Consider the following 19,905-nt stretch of genomic DNA (forward strand, 5'->3'; position numbering starts at 1 on the left):
GATCCCTGCAAGAATAAAGGCCCAGAGGAGGCTGTGGGACAGGACCCTTTAGGGCTTTCCATCAGATGCAACTTTGTTCTGTCGGAAGCACGCTCACCTTCCCCACTGATCCTCACGGTAACCCTCCCAGCTGCGCTTTCCAGTTAGCTTCTTCGGAGCTGCCTTAGAAAGACAAATGGTTACTTTAATCCCATCGCAGTCAGCCTTTCCTTTTCCTCAGCTAAGGCGGAGAATTCCTCCTTTCCACCGCTCAATGTCGTCCTTCAGGCTTGTTGCCCTGAAAGTGGTTATCAGTGGCCATGCGAATTTTTTATGTTTGATATGAAAATGGTATTCACAGAATACAGTTATTACATTTGACTTCTTTTGTCTTCTATAAACAAAGTTGTTATGCAGTAAATCATTTGCCACATCCACTTTTTGATAATTCTATTTACAAATTTTTATCAAAAATATGGTATTTACATATGTTTCATTAATTTCTTCTAAATTTTGTTTCAGCTCATTTTAATGTAGAAAAATACCAATCCTCAAGAGCATTTTCTTTTTTTTTTTTTTTTTCTCCCTAGGGAAGCACTACAGTGAGGGATTTGCTTCTAGATGGGCCACTTCTGGGAAAAAAAAAACAAACAACAAAGTCACTTTTAACTCTATGGAGAGCGTATAGCCTTGAAATCTACAGTGACAACGGAAACGAGAGTGGGATAAACCAAACGAAGCCGAAAGAAAACAGAACAGACATAGCGTATCTTCTTCCTTTTAGAAAATGTAATGTAATAAATAGCTACAGCTGTAGTCCTCTGTTTCCCCAGTGTCTTACAAACATGAGCACATTTAAGCATCGATATTGCCCTGCAATTTTTTTCCTTTTGACTGCTACACCACTGGCCTCTTATATTCACATCCCTACAGAGCCCGAGTGGTGTCGGCAGCCTGGGCCAGGCACCCGCGCCACCTACGTTGAGCTCTGAGAAGACCGATCGTCGTGGGGGCTGCCGTCCGAGTTCTCCGTCTCTCCTTCGGAGATGGCCTGCATCGGCGTGTTGTACAGCCTGCAGCGCACGCTGTACCGGCTGCTGCTGGCAGCCGGAGGTGCCCGCGAGCGCCCCACTCGTGAAGACGCTGACATGGGAAAGCTTTTGGAGGAGAATCCTTCCGCGTTGACCCTGGGGGAGCAGGGGGAGAGCGGGGACAACGCATCGGGGCTCGCTGCAGGGGAAGGCTCCTCCAGGCTTTGGGGGGCATCCGCTGTCAGCTCTCCAGGAGACTTGGGCAAAATGGGACTTTTCAGAATTTCTGTGGCGGACATCCTGTAGCTGGAATCGGATCGACTGCCCTTTTTAAGGAGCAATAGTTTAAACTCCTCATTGGATGTGTTGGACTTTTTGGCATTCCTGTATATGAGCCCAGGGGACCTCTGACTGCTAATAGGAGTGCCCACACTGCTGGCCGGTGGCACGTTGCTGGCGGGCAGCGTGCTGCTGGCGGGGGGCTGGCTGCTAGTCCCCGATGAAGCTCTCAATCTGTTTCTTACAGAGAGGTCTCCAGAATCCTTTCTCCCGAGAACTTTCCTTTTTGATCTGTAAAAACACAAAGGAGTTCTCTTTCAGACATCATCTTTGTAGAATAACACTTAATGCTGGTCTGGAGTTTCACGGATTGACTGCGCTTTCATATTAGCTAGAGTTCTCGCAATCCCTCTGTCAAATATTGGAGGCTGGCAGTGACTGATGGCACTTGAAGCCATGATAGCTTTTGTGCAATGAATGAGGCACTGATCCAGAGAGTCCCTCTCAACATCACCCAGCTCTTCCAAAACAATGTATGCACAAGCAGCTCTTTATAAAGACGACAATGCATACAGAGTCTTGGGTAATAATAATACTGAGCGTAACCTATTCAGTAGCAGAAATCTGTAATTTCAGTTGTGATTGCAAATTTCAGCTGAATACACAGTATTCTAAAATTGAAGAGATGCCTTCTCATCATTCTTGCTACAATGACTCACTCACCAGAATAGAGCTGGTGGGCTGAAGGCAGGAACCACTGCGGGTAGTTTTCTTTGGAGACACGTATGTTTGTTAGAGAGAACAGCCCAATGTCGTTATCTGTAAAGCATCCTACGCATGCCATGAAGATACTCAGTGTGCACGCCAGACCGTAATAAAGCATCTTTTAAAAGCTGCCTTTTAGAAAACTAAACTCTATAAACTGATAAAGGTAGTTTCAGGACAAGACTTAACCATTGAATAACCATCCTGCAGCTATTGTTAGTGGGCGACTGTGCAGGGCTGCGCGTTACCGTTTCCCGTTGCCGCAGGTTAGGTCACCTGTGAATGACTGCAAACAGATCCTCAGTAGTGCGGGGTTTGTTTGGAGACACAAAGACGTCCTCAGCGTCGGCCTGCGACTCCTCACTCAGCGGAGACATGATGGACTCGTCGCTAGGAGAAGACTCTTAAACAAGGAAAGAGGCCACGCTATGAGTCAGACCCCACCATGCTTTGCAACAGCACTGCCAATGCGAGGCATCAGCTCGCTTCACAACCGAGAGGCCAATACCACCATACAGACTTTATCCTCTAATCTAAACATCGTTTACATCGCATGTTGGACCCTTTTATGGGGGCTCGCCGTGGGGGAAGGCTCCTCCAGGCTTTGGGGGCATCTGCCGTCAGCTCTCCAGGAGACTTGGGCAAAATGGGACTTTTCAGAATTTCTGTGATGGACATCCTGTAGCTGGCATCGGATCAGCTGCCCTTTTTAAGGAGCAGTAGTTTAAACGCCTCATTGGATGTGTTGGGCTTTTTGGCATTCCTGTATATGAGCCCGGGGGACCTCTGACTGCTAATGGGAGTGCCTTTATGGGGGCACTGCGAGGGACTGAAACCAGGATCTCTCATTTACTGTATAGCTGTGATAATAATGCTCCTCTGCACCCAGGGTTACTGCTCCTCCCTTTTCTCTTTTCAGCTGAAATGCAGCACGAGGGAGGATATAAATATCAGAGAAATATCCTCTGAATACATTGAAAAAGTGTAAAATATCTTTAGGCTGGCTGGCCAGCTATCAGATCAGGGGCTCTGTGCTTAAACCTATGGAGGCAAGCCAATTGGCAACTCCAGCCTGCTTTTCGACTCCACTACCAGTCGCGTCCAAAGCCGCATGATCGGGTATAACGCAGGAGGAGTTCACAACTGACCTTTCAGCGAAGGCTCGTCCGCACTGCCCTCTGTCTCATCTGCCCTGCCGTCATCAGAGGCACTTTTGGTTGGGATACCTGATGCGATATCGTTTTCCTGCTTGCAACTCACTTCGCCGAGTGAATTCGCTGCTGCTGTCTCTGCTTCGTAGCCAACATTCCCAGGCACATGGTGGCTTACATCGGGTTGGTGCTTCAGCTGATCGCTGACGGCTGCTCCCTCAGCCCAAGCTGGGCTTTCGCCTGTAGGCGCAACCTCCAGCCTCCCCTCGCCACCTGCGTGGAGCTCTCGCTCAGCCTGCGCTTGCTGAAGGTCGTGCTCCGGCTCTGCTCCCTGGCTGGGTTTCTTTGCTTCATCATTGCCTGTGAGGAAAGCTGAGCCCTTCTGAAAGCCATCCATGGAGACGGCACACGTCTGATTCAGAGCGCTTTCCGGCAAGTGCTCAGTGACCGAGTGCATTTGGTCCTTCCCGGGTTTGATTTCAACCAGACTCACGCTTGCTGAAGTTACAGCTTCTCGCTCGCAGCTATTCTGCCCACTGAAAGAGGAGCTTTTCTCCAAAGGCAGCTTTCCGGGGCCCGCTTCTGCTGGGGAAGCGTCGATGTACGACATTATGGCCTCCTCCGTGGAGTACTGACGAGATACTGGTTTCTTAGCTAAGAGCGGCTTCATTTTGCCAGGAGACACGTCAGTTGCCATCAAGGTGGTGCTCTCCTGTATACAGAGCAGGTCTGGGGTGCTGCCTTTCTGTTTCCCCCCTTCAGGCTTGTTGACTGCCCGGAGGTGGACAGACTTGAGAACGGAGGGCGTGATGGCGAGGGCGGAGGGAGGGCTGGGATGTAGGGCTTCCCCGACCGCACTCTGCTTGCCGTGGCTGAAGGCATGCAGCTGGTGCCTGTGAGCGAAGGGCTTGCTCAAAACGTTGTGAAGAGCACTTAGGTCGAGGTGCGTAGGAGGTATAATTGGAAGTTCGAGGTCTTTGCTCACCGAGGCGGTGCCGTCTTTCGAGAGTGGCTGCTGCAGTGATGACTTCCTCTCTGGCACTTTCGGCTTCCTCTTGCTCCCCCCTGGAGACAAGGGTCCCGAAAAGAAAGCAGTTGGAAAAGAAGATGTGGGCGTCTCTGACTGGCTGGAGTACCCGCTGGAGGGTGAGGCTAACCCTGCTAGCTTCTCGGGGGAGGCCAGCTTAAACTCGCTGTCGACGGAGGGGAGGGATGGGGTGGTGGCTCGTGACCCGGACTGGGATGTCTGGGATTCGGAGCTCTCTGGTGACTTGATGCACTCTATGACTGTAGTACCCGTAGCGGTGCTCGAATTGGACAAGGACCTGTAAGGATCACTGGATTTCAAGTCATTCAGAAGCCAGAGGTCTGCATAGTGAGGTTGTTCAGCACCTTCATCTTTAAAGGAAGGGATATCGGTGGTGTCAAAAGGAGTGTCCTTTAACCCACCATCACCCTGGTTTGCCCAGGGGAGCTCCTGCTTGGTTGGCAAGTTGGGGCCTTCCACTCGGGAAGGTGTGTTTGCAAACTCAAGGGGCAGTTTCATCTCCCTGACGGTGTGAGAGACGTGCTGCCCACCACCGATCTTTGGTTCTTTCTTGTCAGGAAGATCGGTGCTGCCCTCCGATTTCCTCAAAGATGAGCTGCGTTTTGGTGGGGCTGGCTTTGCCTTTGGTTTCTTCAGCGAGATGCTCTGCCGTCCCTGCCTCCTGTGGCTCACGCACTCCTGCCAGGCGCAGTCAGCCAGGCTGGAGGTCACGCTCCCGGTCTGGCCACTCTCAGAGCCCGCGGCTGCATAGTTGCAAATATAGCTTTTATTACCCTTGAGACCGCAGTCAAAGTGCATGGAGGTATAGTATCCTTCGGTATCCACAGAAAAGTGTGAGCTAGTGTCTGCCTTGTCAGAGGGGGTCTTTTCGAGGAAGCTGTCATAGGTGGCCATGCTGGTGAAGCTGGGGCATCCCAGGCTGTCGGCCTTCGGGCGCTCGGGGCTGAAGTCCTGGCGACAGGAGGCGTCGTGGTGATGGTGCAGGTAGTTCCACTCGCTGTCACTTGTGTTGCTGTTGTTGGGGTCATCCAACAAATCCGCCACGGTGGAGGTGAAGGAGCTCGCCCTGTGACCCCTGACCTTGTCCACATGGTCACCAAACTGCTCCGTGATGAAGATGCTGGAGTCCTCGTTGGCATTGGGAGCGGTGTTGAGCGACAGCTCGGAGTCACAGTGCGAAGAGCCCGTCAGCGGAGGAGAGGCAGCAGGAGGAATGGTTTCAGACGTCTGGGAAGGACACGTGGAGCTGCTCCCGCTCCAGTTGCCACTGGAGGACTGGTGGTCATCTTTCTGGTCCATGTGACTGCTGAGCAGGACTCCTGCTGTGGAGATAGAGTGAATGGGGCTCCCAAAGGTGTCCGAGTTGGACGAAATCTCGCAGCTGCCCGAATCGGCCATCCTTGACAGCCGCGACCTCCCCCTCTCGCTGATGCTGTGTTCGGGGCTATGCAGGTGCTGAGGACAAGTTAAACCGATGGGCTGGTGCTCTTGTGAACCCTGCTTGCTCAAGACCTCCTTCCCCTTTTTTGGGATCCTCTCCTGGCCGGCTAGGAAGTGCTCTGCTTCGTACCCTGCACTCTTGGTGGTGGCATCCTGGTGGCCCTCGCTGGCCCGGGCACCCTCGCGAGGAAGGCTGCGCGAGCGGATGCGGTTGCTGACAGCGGCAGCAAAGACAGCATCCCCGTTGTCCGCCAGCACCAAGATGTTGCCGGCGGAGTGGGAGAGGGAGGCGACGACACTCTGCCCTCTCTGGGCGCGGATGCGCCGCCGGGAGGGAGCGGCTATCAGGATTTCTTCCGTCTGGCACTCAGAGTCCCGGGTCCCCGACCTCCTGCTGCTGGAGCCAGAGAAGTCTGGGTTTGCGTGCACAATCACATTGCGCTCTCTTGCCACCGGCGACTCATCTGAATCTAGGACACACGGAAAGCTGGGTGAGTGGGAGACACCTCCATGTTTCGTGGCGCGAGACATCCCGCGGAGCAACCCAAGAAGCATTATCTTTTTTAATATTGCTGAGCATTGAACCAAATTTAACTTTGCTATAGAAAGTATATAAGGCAGACCTCATCCCGATGAGGTGGGGAAATTCTCCTAGTCCTGCAATGTGATCTCGGTTCTCCTATTTCTGCCATGTGATATCACTCGGAGCTGATCTTGCTGTGGTAAATATTAAGATCAGTACTAAGTTTTCAGCTTTTGTCACTCTATTTCACCTAGTTAAAGGCAGTTTTCAGGAGTGGCTGCTAGATAAAGCACTCTGTGAGCTTCTAAAAATAATTCTATTTTGACTACCTGTCTGTTCAGAATTTCCATTATCTATCTGCTTCTTTACTACCAAGAATATTTGCAAGGCAACAGGATCTTTCTTTCATAGGTTCTCTGGTTGCTTATTCCCTGTGATAAACACATTCCTTCTGCTTCCCATCAAGTTTCACGGCAACAGACCAAGATACCAGAGCCATCTTCAGGTGCAGATGAACATTAAGAAATAACGATTCTGTTAGTTTTGTTTTGGGTTAATATCAATTTTGCACTGGCTCTTCCCTCAACAGAGTTGCTCCTAATTTACCTGGGACAAAAAGTGAGGTAAGCCACTCCATTTGGGCAAATATCCTTGGTAATAAAGAACAAAAGGAAGAAATAGAGGACAAGTGTGATAAATAAAAGGAACGTTTAGCAAAGTTTCCCATAGGGTACCAGCAGCTGTCTCTAAGGTGGATATCCAGCCGCTCATCTAAGTGAGTTATCCGGCTGTTGTGACAGCTCATCATCATTTTGCTGAGCAACATCTGTCAGTTCTTTAAGTTCCCCTCACGCAAGAAAAAACTTTCACTTAATCTAGTTACTTTTTATGCACATAACTATGGGTTCGTAACAGAAAAAAAATGGAAAAAAAAAAGAACTGATTAACATTTACACAATAAGAGCTGAACACGTATTTCTATATTACTCGGTAAGGCCCCCGGTCCATCAAGGCTATATGGAGTAATATAGCTTTGCTTACTGTAGTAAATCAAAAAAACAAACCACATCATTCCCAAACTCCACAAGCATTTACACTTTCAAGGTTTTGTTTCTTTGGAAGGCTGGCTACCAGCTCATATCTCTGCAATTTAAGTTGGTTAGAAAGCTATCTATGGAAGATTTGTATTTATACTACACCTATTTCTTGTTGCACTCTTCTGGGGATGCCAGAGATGGTTTTCCTCCTCCTCAACTTTCGTCTCCGCTGTAGTACAGATTGTGAATGAACAAGAGAGCAGCGTATACTAGCCTCTCTGTCAAAACCAACTCCTGCAACCCATAAATAGGTCTCATTAGCCTTTAGAAATAGTAAACAAATTTTCATGGCTGGAACACAGTGGAGGTATGTGAGCTTGGATTAAGCCTGTGAATAAACATAAGGGAGCCCTTATGTAGCTCTTATGTAAATTATATCACAGTATATCACAGTTTTACATCTAATTCCAGCTCCCCCTCAGCAGCCTGGTCTGCCAAAAATAACAGAAGGAGTAAAAAAAAAAAAAAAAGAAAAGAAAAGGAAAAAAAAAAAGAAAATCAGGAAGGAAAACAGAGAGCTTTTGGTAACAGGGCATCTTTCTTATAGCTAGTTATCCATCTGTCATAGGGACAATGACAGTAAATTGTCTGCAAAGAGTAATCTGTTCAGCTACAGCCTAACTTATTTTAAGCAACTAAGCATATGAAAACAATTTGAGGATATAACGCCATATTGCAGTAGTCGGGCACTTCTTAGGAGACCAATATGCCAAGGGGGCTAACATTTCAAAAAGGAAGGAGACAGCTAAAATGGGGCCAAGTCCCTGTGCAAGTTTAGAGAGCATTCTTTATGACGATGACACACGGCCAAGGGCAGCTGCTATTTACTTGCATGCATCGGCAAGTGGCCTGAGTTTCCCAAGTGCTCAGCACACAGCGGGATGCATGGGAGTCCACTCTGGGAATGGGGTCACGCAGTCAATCAAGATCCTGGGTTTGGATTTAGGAGCCTAAGTCCACGGGCACGCTTATTTACAACCACAGTCACAGAGAATAGGCAGGAATTCCTCATCGTCTTTATGTTTCCATGGCTTTGGGACAGGGAAGTATCTTTCACTTTGTTTTTTACACTATGTTGTCAAAATGAAGTTAAAAGCAGGCCCACAAGAAGACCAGTGCCCATCCACGCTGGCTTTTCACACAACTGTACACCCATGCTCTCTAAAGTTGATGTGGGACAGGTCGGAAAAAATGTGCCAGGTCCATAAAAACACTAACATAAGGATTGCTGGTACAGTGGTTTGTAATCTTAAGAAAAACAAACAAACTAAACCAAACCAAAGGAAAACAAAAAAAAAAATCTTGATAAGAAGCTCTATTTTAATAGCGTATAATTATAGAAAACATAATTATACACAGACATACACGTACATATTACACTACATAACAATGTAAAACATTAAAAAGTAACTTTCTTGTAAAAGTTCTTCTTGAAATCTACTAGAGTGAAATAGAGGCTTCAGACAGATGTCCTGTAACCACCAATGCCCCTGGAATAAGCAGAGGAAGAACTTTCTTTAATATGGAACGAAAGTGCCATAAACTCCAACAACAGTCATTTTCAAAAAAGTGAACATTTCTCAGGGTTGGGAGAAGCTTAAAAAATAAAAACAGAGAACTGAAAGCAAACTCTTTGAAACAAAAAATCAATCAGCATAATTGCTGGTTTTCCAGCAACCGTGAGTTAGCCAAACATGCTCTGTGCACCAGATGCACGGGGGTCATCTCCGAGAGGAAAGTGGAAGAGGGTATATCCTCCCCGTGACGCATACAAATTATTCCCATTAGTGCTAATGAGAATGATACACATAAACATCCAGAAGATTACATACCATTCTTGATCTGTAAAACTGATCAGTGGAAATTTGGTTCCAATGTATGGCAGGTGGAGTCTAGGCAAAAATGGCTATTACTGGAAAAGTTAACATTGGTCCCAGACCTAACTCTCCTCTGAACTGCATTAGGTGACATCAGCCATGTTAGAAAGCTTACACCAATTAGGGTCTTGTATTGAATCTAGAAAGAGCATCATTTTAACACCAGCTTTACCTCATGGAAATGTGCCCTACTGTCTATGACTTTCCATGGGGATTTCCATTGGCAGTGCCCAACCTGCAATCTCAACCAGCTGACTCCCACCCTCTGGCCCAGCAGGGTCTATGCAGGCAGCTCTGCTGGCTGCTACTTTCCTCCCGTGGCGCCCCAGCTGGCCAGAAGCACCTTCCTGGTGGTGGGGACACCCGTTCCTGGTTGCCACTGCCCCGGACAGGCAGAGCTGGTGACACCATGCAGTGTCACCTCTGCTGCCAGGGTGGAGGGGAACTAGGACCGTGTTGCCATCACCAGGAGGATTCATGCAGCTGATGGTGGAGCAGATGGGGACCTGTCACCGTGACACTGTAGGACAGATGTGCTGCAAGCCCAAAAGCCCAGAAGTCCCTCCGTTGGGGACTGAAGCTGGACTGTGGGCATACAGCCCTCTCCAGCATCATGGTGAACCCCACAGCCTGTCTTGCCAGAAGGTTGGGCACCACTGACAGACCCAGGAAAGAGCGATGGGGCATGAGGGGCTGTGACCTCCCCCCCAACCCCCCAGTTCCTGGGAAAATAGAATTAAATATAGATATTTTCTCTGGGGAATGAAGGCTAACTGCAAGCTCCCTGCTTTTTTCCTGATTGTTTATATTCAAGTCTATAATTGTGGAAGTCAGCCCACTTTATGCTCTTACATTAATGAAAACGTGGTGCGAAACATTATTGAGGAAAACCCAGATCAACTTTATGTTTACCATAGCCCTCTGGAAGGAGAGAAAGAGAAAAAGAGAAAGAGAAAAACAGCCTGATTTTTGATTCTGGAAATAAGTAATCATCTGTCACATTTGAGAGTGATATACCTGCAGCTTCTATAAACAAATTCTCCTTCAACAAATAAATCTAGTCAAATGTATCCAAATGTCATAGAAATAAAAGAAAATGCCATTACTATACCTTCAGCATAGCTGCATGTAAAGAGATCTCAGAGCGATGGCTTGCATGCTACACAGTCATGCCTCGCATGTTTAAAGCACTGCAAATAGTAGCCTACATTCTCTAGTTTATCTTCTCCTGCTACACATGATAATCATATGATTAATTTTGGTGGCTTTCTGCATTATTTCAGTCAGCTACATTCAAAAAGTTATTTGAGGTCTCTGTAAATACAGACTGTAGGTTATATACACAACAAAAGTACATTGTTTATACAGGGAACCAGTGTTATGTTACACTGTATAATACGACTCCGAAAATATGGGCCAAATTAATCCTAGATGCGGCTTCAGTGACTTCAGCAGTCGCGCATGAGGGATGAATTTAGCCCACTGTCTTCCAGAAACTAAATCCTCAAGCTAGGGTCTTTGCCCCCACACTGCACAATCCTGTGACTTCAGATAAATTAAACACAATAAGTACTTGACCTCCCTTGAACCATGCAATAAATACAAAAAGAAATAGAAGAGATTTGTACCAGTGACATTGATGGGGATAATGCAAGAAGAAATCACTTGGGCATCTTGTTTCATTTTCTCCTCCGGAGTTGGGAGAGGTAGTGCTTTACTCCAATTGGTTTGCTTATCCAGTGTAGAAGGGATATTATGTATTGGATTTTTCGGCCTCTGCCCTAACATGACATCTGTATCTTCGTCCTCTGGTGGATGGGACTGCAAATGAATACATTCAAAATCAGTGTCTCCCACTCAGGCACACGAGGCTAATTTTGAAACAAAGCAGACACACAGATCAGAAATCAATTACAGGGATGCGAGGAGGAGCCGCTCTAGCTAAGTCACACAGCACAAGCTATTCTCCAATGGAAAAATAACATCCTGCTAATGGGAGAAAAATATCTCAGCATATTGGAAACAAGCCGGCATATTCACAGTGACATTTACAGGACATCTCCTCCATCAGAAGAGGGCACGTCCTGCATTCGTGGGTAGCTGTTGTGAGCGTGCCCTCAATTACCATCAGCGTTAGACACGTGGGCCCTCATTTGCATCCGCAACCTTTTGAACACCCGAGTCTGCTGATTACTAGAGAGGACTGGTCCCACATAACGGTTCATTTGAGGAAAAGCATCAGAAAGCCCAAATTTTTACAGAAGACCCCTCCTGTACTTCAGAAAACCATTTGCATTTCATTTTTACAAACTCAGACCATGAGCAGACCGAAGTTACAGCCACTCAGCAGCGCTGCGGCGGGAAGCAGCAGGTGTGGGGGGACAGTGGCCAAAGAGAAGAGTAGCCACCACCAGAAGAAATTCAAAGGGTTATTTAGAAACCACGCACATTTTCACAGCATGCTATGAGAAGTGCTAGATACGGAAGATAAAGAAACAGAGAAAAAAGTAAACTGTGTGGAAGAAACACAGATGGTTTGTTTTCTTTTAGAAGAAAAAACAAATCCCCCAACATCTTATCTTGCAAAGCCGCTACAATTTCATCTCATAGAAGAAATAAATTAAGCACGTTTCCATGTGGTGCTGGCCACCAACTCGGGTTTGGGGGTCTTTGTTTGCAAAAAAAAGTTTCTGTTTTGTTTGGAATGGACAGAGGGGATAAACACTTACCTTTTTCTGCCTAATATCCCTCCCTTTTTCCATTTATATATTCTTCTATAAGCTGCTGTGACAACTCTTCGACCAGCCCAGGACGTCCATCTGCCTCTCGGTTTTTAAAAATGAAGCGCAATTGCTTTCAGGCCGGCTTTCTCTTCAGTCCTGAATTCCCAGCTGCTTAACTACCAGCCTTCCCCCTCATGCCTGCTGTTTACACTTCATTTGCCAGTTTTAGTTTCGGTAGCAAACACAGTGAAGATAAAGTATTGCTCTCCGGCTCCTTGGCAGGGCGTTGAGCAGGCGGGTGTCGAACGCCGCAGGATCACGCCCGGGCTGCCATTGTGCTTCTGCCATTCCTCCGCCCAGGCTCCTCACAAATCCCGGCGGAATTAACCGTCTCAGGCTTGCCAAAACAGCATTTACGCCCCAGCCCCAAAAGCATTTAAGATCTTAACTCGGCAGCTACTATTTAAACTGTTGGAGGGCACACACTTACCTCACCAGCGTCACCTCCCGCAGCACCCCCAGACCTGAGACAACGCGTGCTTCCTCCTCCACCCACCCGCAGAAAACCCCCTTTTCCCACGTAGCATCTCAATCAAACATCGCAGCCTTCTTTCTGCCTGCAGCTTTTGTGCCGATCCCCGGCAGCCGTGAATAGCTCATATAAACTTCGAGCACAAAAGACTTTGTTTCCTAGGTAACTTCCCCCCCCCCGAAAAAGTTTGATGCATGCATGCATGCAAAAAAACCAACCCGTGCACACATACACACACACACACACAGCAGCAGCATTTGTTGCCGATCCCTGCCCTGGATGACAATGAAGCGCTGGACAAAGCGGGCAAAGTGATCCTGGCTGCCAGAGCTCCTCCTCTCCAAACAGTGGCATCACCCAATGACCAGGGAAGAAATACCCACTGTTGTGGTTTCTTACCATTTAGGAAAAAAAGAAGAGAAGGGGCAGTTTGGCAAAAACATTGCAAGAGAATGAAATGCAACCGCTAATGCTATTGAGTCTGTCCCGGTTCAGGCCTTTTAAAGGAGGTGATAGGAGGAGGTGGACTCATTGCCATGAGCTCCTGAAACCCATCCAAGGTGAAGAATGAAACAGAGGAGGGAAAAAAAGTCATTGTTGTGTCTTACTGACAAGAGAAAACCAGAAAAGGCTTCTTTTAGCACAGTAAAGTTAGCAAGTGAAAAGCAAGCAAGAGGAAGGGTTAGGATTTGGAAGGGAGAAGAGTTGAGACAGGGCTGTTAGTTGAGGATTGCTTGTTTTTCCAGTACCTTTCTACTCCAGGGGGTCATGTGGCAACACTCAATTGGGGAGGGCGAACGGGTGCTGTTAAACTATAAATGTGAAATGTAAAAAAAAAAAAAAAAAAAAATAAATTAAAAACATACACACAAAACGTTTCTGGTAAAAACACATAATTTTTGTCTGGATAAACGAGCATCAGAGACAAAACAAGCTGAGATTTCTACTGATGAGATTGTTTCCCAGAACAGAGTACTTCTCTACCAAATGCAGCTCAAGCAACTGTGCCCATAGAGTGCTTTGGACCCCTGTGAAGTTTGTGCTCATTTTGCTTACTCGGATTAGACAAAACTGCAGTAAAATTGTTTCAGTCTCCTTGTACAGACATGCTTAAATTGTCCCAAGAATTCCTTGTATTGATTTGTGTACTGCCTGGAGCTGAAGCAGTGCAAGGTACTTATCCAATTGCATTACAAACGATGTATTTCGTAATAAGGGAATTTTTTTGCATGAGGTATTTAAGCAATGGATATGAATAATGCTGGTCCTGACAGTGATTCATCGAATACATTGATTGGTAAGGTTTTCTCATGTTATCATTACATCTCTAAGGTTGCAATCATTGTGTCAGGGCAACAACAGCCAATTCGCTTTTTGTCACTTTTTATAAGGCTTGAAAGGACAAACAGTGATGCCCAGAAGGTCCTGGGTCTTGCTGAATCCCTGCACCTCTGAAATCCTCTTCTGGCGGAAACTCTGGTTTGTTTGTTGCAATGTCCTGTTTTCAAAATCAAGCAGTGAAGGATTACTTCTTTTGAAATACAAAATAAAACAAAAAAAGGAGATAAAGAAAATAGGTCTTTTAACAGATCTTTAACAGATCACATGGGAAAGCTCTAGCAAGTGTTTCTTGGTGGGAGTTATTATCTCCCCCTGCATTAGATAGCAGACCTGACAAATAATCCTGTGAACACTTTTCCTCCCAATCGTTATCAATGCCACCCTGATGGATGAACCACAAACCCTGGTTTGAAAGACTGCATTATACGGTTTCCTCTCAAAAAAAAAAAAAAAAAAAGCCATGGTGAGTCTCAAAAGGCCTAATTCTCTGTCTTGTCCTACTCTCTTCTTAGATACACAACACCTCCTGCTTTACCCTGGTCCCATGTGCAGGATTAAAACCAAGGGAAGTCTCCAAATGAGCTGCCCATCAGCCTTAGAAGAGAGCACAAGGGGAAATCAAAAGAGTACTGTTTCCAGTTTACATTTCCAGCAGGTTAGTTTCTACCCAGGTCAGCGCAAAATCAGTTCTCCTAAGCTGGCAAAAGTCCTTATTGCAGGAGAAACATCTCTGTTGTGCAACAAAGGATGCGGAGATACTGAATACGACAACCAGCTAAGTCTACTCTTCAGATACATAAGGGTGATTTCACCCTTGGTCCTCCGGCTGAGCTTCCAGTAACCTGCTCTGAGCAGACTGACTGCAATTAATGGGATCAGGGTTTGAACTGGCGTTCAGTTTCCCTATGGAAGGTGTTGGAGGACCTCTGGGGAGGGTCAAGACAGGGGGAGATAAACGCTGCTGAGGTGACAAGAGTTCAGGATATGAAGCTCTTTGCAATGTCCCGCAAAGGCCTATGATGTTCTTAGTCAGTGCACAAGGAGAAGGGGACAGGAGGGACCTCCTGCCCTGAGCTCCAAGCACAGCCATGTGCACGAGCCACTCGGAGGCAAACCTCCCCAGAAGAAACAGCAGGACCTTGACTTTGGCCTCTGGCAAGGTCTGGCTATGCATCTGTCTGTCCTGTCGGTGCAGGGCTCTCCCACCTCCCCTGTGTGCCGCTTTGCCTGAGTCTTCTGAGAAAACAACGGTCCGGTTACGCCTACCCACAGCCATCGTTGATGTGCTGAACTCTCAGGTCTCTGATTAAGCAGGGTGGGACAAACTTCCTAGGTAGGTTCCTACCGTGAAGAGGTAGGACAAAAATGGAGGTGACCAACGGAATTTCAGCTCCTGAGAAAGCTGGTGCCACCGCGGCCTTGCCAAGGGGTTCGAGGTCCCCTACTGCATGTTCCCGCGCAGTGCCCACTGCCGGGCAGCCAAGGCACACCAGGATAGAGCAGCAGCCTCAGCATTTCAACACCTCCACGCTGGGGGAGAGAGCGAGCTGCCACTCTTCAAAGGCTCTCATTCACTCAGAAGACCAGAATATCTCTAAATGACCTGCGTAAACATGTAATTAAGCAAGAAATTATTATTATATACCCAAGGCTGTTCTGGTCTGATGATCTGCAGTTAGGCAGTTTTCAAAGTGAATTTCTTTTGTGTGGGTGTGCTTGGCAAATAGCAATGGTGATAATCAATCTGTTAAATACAAAGCCAGAGTACTTTAAATAGCCATTTTTCTTTAATGGGCTGCGATTGCTTTGAAACCAAACTGGTGTGTAATGTCTTGAATAGGGATTTATTCTGCAGTCACTGACAAATGTAAGCATCTTTATTTTCTGAGCTATCCCATCAACTTCACTTGCAGAGGTGCCATTGTGCTCGTGAAACTGCTCTGCAGTAAAAATCTTGTTTGCGTATGCACGTGATCTGATTTCTCAGTGCTCTGCATCTCTTTGATGTGAAAATCTTTGGTTTCTGTGCTCTACAGCAAAAGAGTCAGCTGTCCAAGACTGAACTAGTCGCCTCTAGAGAAAGAGGCATTGCCACAGAGTAATTCAGCTCACCTTCCTTCAGCCCCTAACTCAGGGCGAGATGAAGCACTCCTGAACACTCTCCCTACTGATTTTAGGAAGAGCCTAGAGTTTCTTGCAGGTACCTAAGTCAGGACACACGATTTACCCTTCTAGCAAATGAAAATCGTAAACTCCATCAGTGCAGTGACAAAGAAGCAATTTAACAGTCGACAAACTTGCCAGCCTGGCAACTTATGGGCCTGCCTCATTTATTGTCCCACAGCTGGGATCCAGAGGAGGAAATGAATGGGCTGATAACAGGACAAAAACGCCATTTCAGCCCCACTTCTGTTTTCCATTCCCCAAAGCTTTGAGATGCCACTGTTGTTCGGGATCTTCAAGATATGAGAGAAGACTAGAGCAAGAAGCATCATTTGCCTTAAATCATGTACCTAGCCTGCCTTACCTGTAGTGACAGCGTTTCAGGAGATACTGGGATTTCAAAGGTTGTGCACAGGGCATACTGAACACAGTGCAATTGCGAGGGGAAAAATATATACCTAAGAATAAAGAACTGATTATTCTTCAGGTAATTAAAGACGTCTGGAGAATGCTAAAGCCTCATCAAGAGCATTTATCCTCAACATGTTTGTCCAATTTGGGCATGGCTGAGTTGATTCCTTCCCCCTCAGCTGTGTTTGACCATGTAGGCAAGGAGTTACCTTGCAGGACATCTTGGTGGCTGGGTCACAACCTCCAGCAGCACAAAGCCGGTGCTGGCAATACCAACACAGCCTTGGCGAGGGCAGGAGGCAGCTCACAGCACAGCTGTGTTCTCCAGAGGATTATTTTTGACTCCTGCCGCCTAAAAGTTGCAGCTAAGACAAAGCATAAGGGATCAATATTATTCCTGACTTCAGGCTTCTGCAGCACTCAGTGAAGGAAATTTCCTTCCCAGGATGACCTTATGAATAAAGTGGGTGATCTTTGCCCGAGCAGAGCATTGGCATGTAGCTTCAGCATCTGCAAGCTTCGTGTATGGTCCATTTCCAAATGTGAACAGAACATACGCAGGATGCTTTCACCCTAAATGAGCAGAGAAATATGTACTTATTAGCAGGACATCCTGACTTGACGTTTGAAAGCAAACATTCAGAGTGGAAAGGTACCATGTAGAATAAGTGTGAACTAGTGTTTACTCTCATATTCACGTGAGTCGAGTGCTGACTTCTTCTGTGGCCCCGGGTGAAACCTCTCTGTCTCCTGTTTCTCTGCCTGTAAAATGGAGAGCCTACTGCTTCGTTAACTCACGGGAGTTCAAGAAAATGTTATTGATTTACATGGTGGCAAGATTAAAGGTCTGGTAAAAGGAGAAGAAATACTAATAAAAGGTTAGCAGCTTTCCAGTGTTTTCAAAGCACAGTTGACTACTTAATTAGGAATTAACATTTGTACCTATACAGCAGTTTTCTTGCACAGTCAACTGATGCTGAAGAGAAAACAATGGAAATATTTCTGACTGTGCTATTCCTGCTGGAGAACACAGCCCTGCTCACCTGCCTGCTCTCAATATAAAATTTCCATATGTTTCTCTCTCCTCAAGTTTTTGTTTTATCTGCTTGTGTGTGTTTTATTTTCTTTTGGAGCATTACAAATGATCTGTTCAAGTACTGACAATCCTTTAAGGATTAATGTACTGCTCCAATGTTTTGACAAGGTAAAGACAAAGAAAAGGCATGTTTTCTGACAGAAGTCGCACCACACATGGCGTTCCAGCAGACAAAGGTACAAAATAATCATCCCACGATACAGAGTAGTAGGTAGTATGCTTATAGCACAAATAGTGCTATACAAGTTCATTCTGACGAATAACAGCAGGCAGGTTCTATTTCTAATAGCTACAGGCAACATTTGCACACAGAAAGTGTGTGGCCCAACTCATGCCCAGCCCTTAACTCAGTTATTTTTTACTGAGGCTTCATATGACTTCAGCACAAAACTGTGTGGAAGTTAGTACATTCAGTTGTGTTTCCCTTTGCTGCACAAAGCATGCTAAAGCAGACCACAGGGAATGTTTTTGAAATGGCAGGGAGATGCAATAAAATTACCTGATACATTATTTTCCCTTCATGTTTGCTCCAGCTGAGGTCTCAGGGAGAGGCAAAGCTTGGCTGGAAAACAACCTCCTGCTTCTTGTCCCTTAGATTTCTGCTCAGGGTGTAATTATGAACAAACTGACGCTGAACTTTGTGCAATTCTGAGTGTGGGTTTCCAAACATCATGGGTTCCTTGCTCCATCTCCCATACTTTATTATAATAGCTGTGCCATGAGGGGTTTGAGAAAGCGTGGTCTCATGACATTCTGAACTTGAGCACTGAGATTTCGGAGCCTGGCTGGGCAAACTTGGGCAAACCAGAGAAAGAAAGAAAAAATGCAGAGAAAATGAAAGAGAAGGCTGAAACGCAGTTGGAATGACACAGCATATTCACACTCAGTGACTGGCCTCAGCAGTGCTACAGGCAGGGTTGTCATGGGAACGTGTGTAAGAAATATTTCCCAAGTCCATACCTTCTTCGTACTCTACTCAGATTATTTTTTTTTTTCCCATTGGCAAAAATGCCTGAATGAATGATACTTATAAATGTGTTTGGTTGCATAGTTCTTTTGTGTAGGGAGAGCCTAAGTACGCTAGAGGTTTTCAGCTTTAAAAATGAATGACTGGGATGGATAAGAAAGTAAAATCATGTCTGCAAAACCAGGAGGGGCATGGAGAAAGGGAATGGGAAAGCAGCGCTCACTATTTCTTGCAGTCTAAGAACTAGAAGGGATGTGATGGAATTATGAGGCATTAGGAAACAAACAAAAGATACGTTTTCATACACATTGTTAAAGCTATTGTCACAGGATCCTGTTGAGGCCAAAGGTGTAAATTTGCTAAAAAAATGGATTAAACAAGTCTCAAAATCAAAGCAGACAGTTTCTTTGGTGGCTATTATTCTGTGTTTGATCTCTGGCTCAAGAGCTCTGTAACCAATTCCTGTATGAAACTGGAAGGACAAGGACAGGTTGTGGGAGCTGGGATTGTTCAGCCTTGAAAAGACAAGACTTCGGGGGGACCTAATAGCTGCCTTCCAATACCTGAAGGGAACTTACAGGAAGGCTGGGGAGGGACTTTTGACAAGAGTGTCCACTGATAGAACAAGGAGAAATGGGTTTAAGTTGAAGGAGAACAGATTTAGATTAGATCTTAGGAAGAAATTCTTCAGTACGAGGGTGGTAAGACTTTGGAATAAATTGCCCAGAGAAGTTGTGGATGCCCCCTCTCTGGAGGTGTTCAAGGCCAGGTTGGACGGAGCCTTGAGTAGCCTGGTCTAGTTGAGAGGCGTCCCTGCCCACGACAGGGAGGTTGGATTAGATGATCTCTAAGGTCCCTTCCAGCCTATGCCATTCTATGATTCTATGATTCTATGATCATGGGACAATAAACAGCATAAACCATGCCCTGTTCTTATACTTTTTCCTGAAGGATCCCCTTCTGGCCTCTGGGCCAAAGTGGACCTTTCATCAGACAAATCAGGGCAGTTCCTGTAACAGGAGTAGACTATAAAGCGAACTCCAAACTTGTCTTGCCTGGGACACAAAATATCCTATGTCATTTCTAGTTCTCTACTTCTCCATGACAAAATGATCTTGTGTTGGAACAGTTCAAAATGTCCCTCCAGACCCATTGACACTGGACTTGAATTCATTTGGTCTTTTTTGGAGTGGGACTTTGGCATCTTCCTCCCTGTAAAAACAGTCATGCTTAAAAGTGAATCTTCATCTGCTGTGGTTGATTTTCTCTAGCTTTACTACACAATACACAAGATCTTTGGAAAAGCTCATAGTCACCTAATTGGTAGCAACAAAAGCAGCAGTCAAAAGGTACAAATGTGGAAACCTTGGCTGGTCTCAGACATAGGTGACCTGTTTTTTCAGTAGCTTTCAGTAGTGATAGTTCTCACCGATCTCACAGTCGTAATCTAAACATTTCTCAAAATCAAGGCACTTATTTTAG

At 46.2% G+C, this 19,905-nt stretch overlaps 1 protein-coding gene across 1 annotated transcript in view; it reads right to left on the bottom strand.

Annotated features, from left to right (window-relative positions):
• Positions 1 to 955: 955 nt before the first annotated feature.
• Positions 956 to 19,905, bottom strand: part of NHS (NHS actin remodeling regulator) — a 263,661-nt gene continuing 244,711 nt past the window's right edge. The window contains exons 4-9 of the mRNA XM_086609169.1: positions 13,195 to 13,257; positions 10,819 to 11,011; positions 7,416 to 7,547; positions 3,203 to 6,163; positions 2,331 to 2,457; positions 956 to 1,580 (exon numbers count right to left, since the gene is read on the bottom strand). Coding sequence (XP_086465295.1) covers positions 956 to 1,580; positions 2,331 to 2,457; positions 3,203 to 6,163; positions 7,416 to 7,547; positions 10,819 to 11,011; positions 13,195 to 13,257 — 4,101 coding nt within the window. The remainder of the gene's footprint in view (positions 1,581 to 2,330; positions 2,458 to 3,202; positions 6,164 to 7,415; positions 7,548 to 10,818; positions 11,012 to 13,194; positions 13,258 to 19,905) is intronic.

Source organism: Tauraco erythrolophus, chromosome 1 (genome assembly GCF_009769465.1).
Source record: "Tauraco erythrolophus isolate bTauEry1 chromosome 1, bTauEry1.pri, whole genome shotgun sequence".
Taxonomy (NCBI): Eukaryota; Metazoa; Chordata; class Aves; order Musophagiformes; family Musophagidae; genus Tauraco; species Tauraco erythrolophus.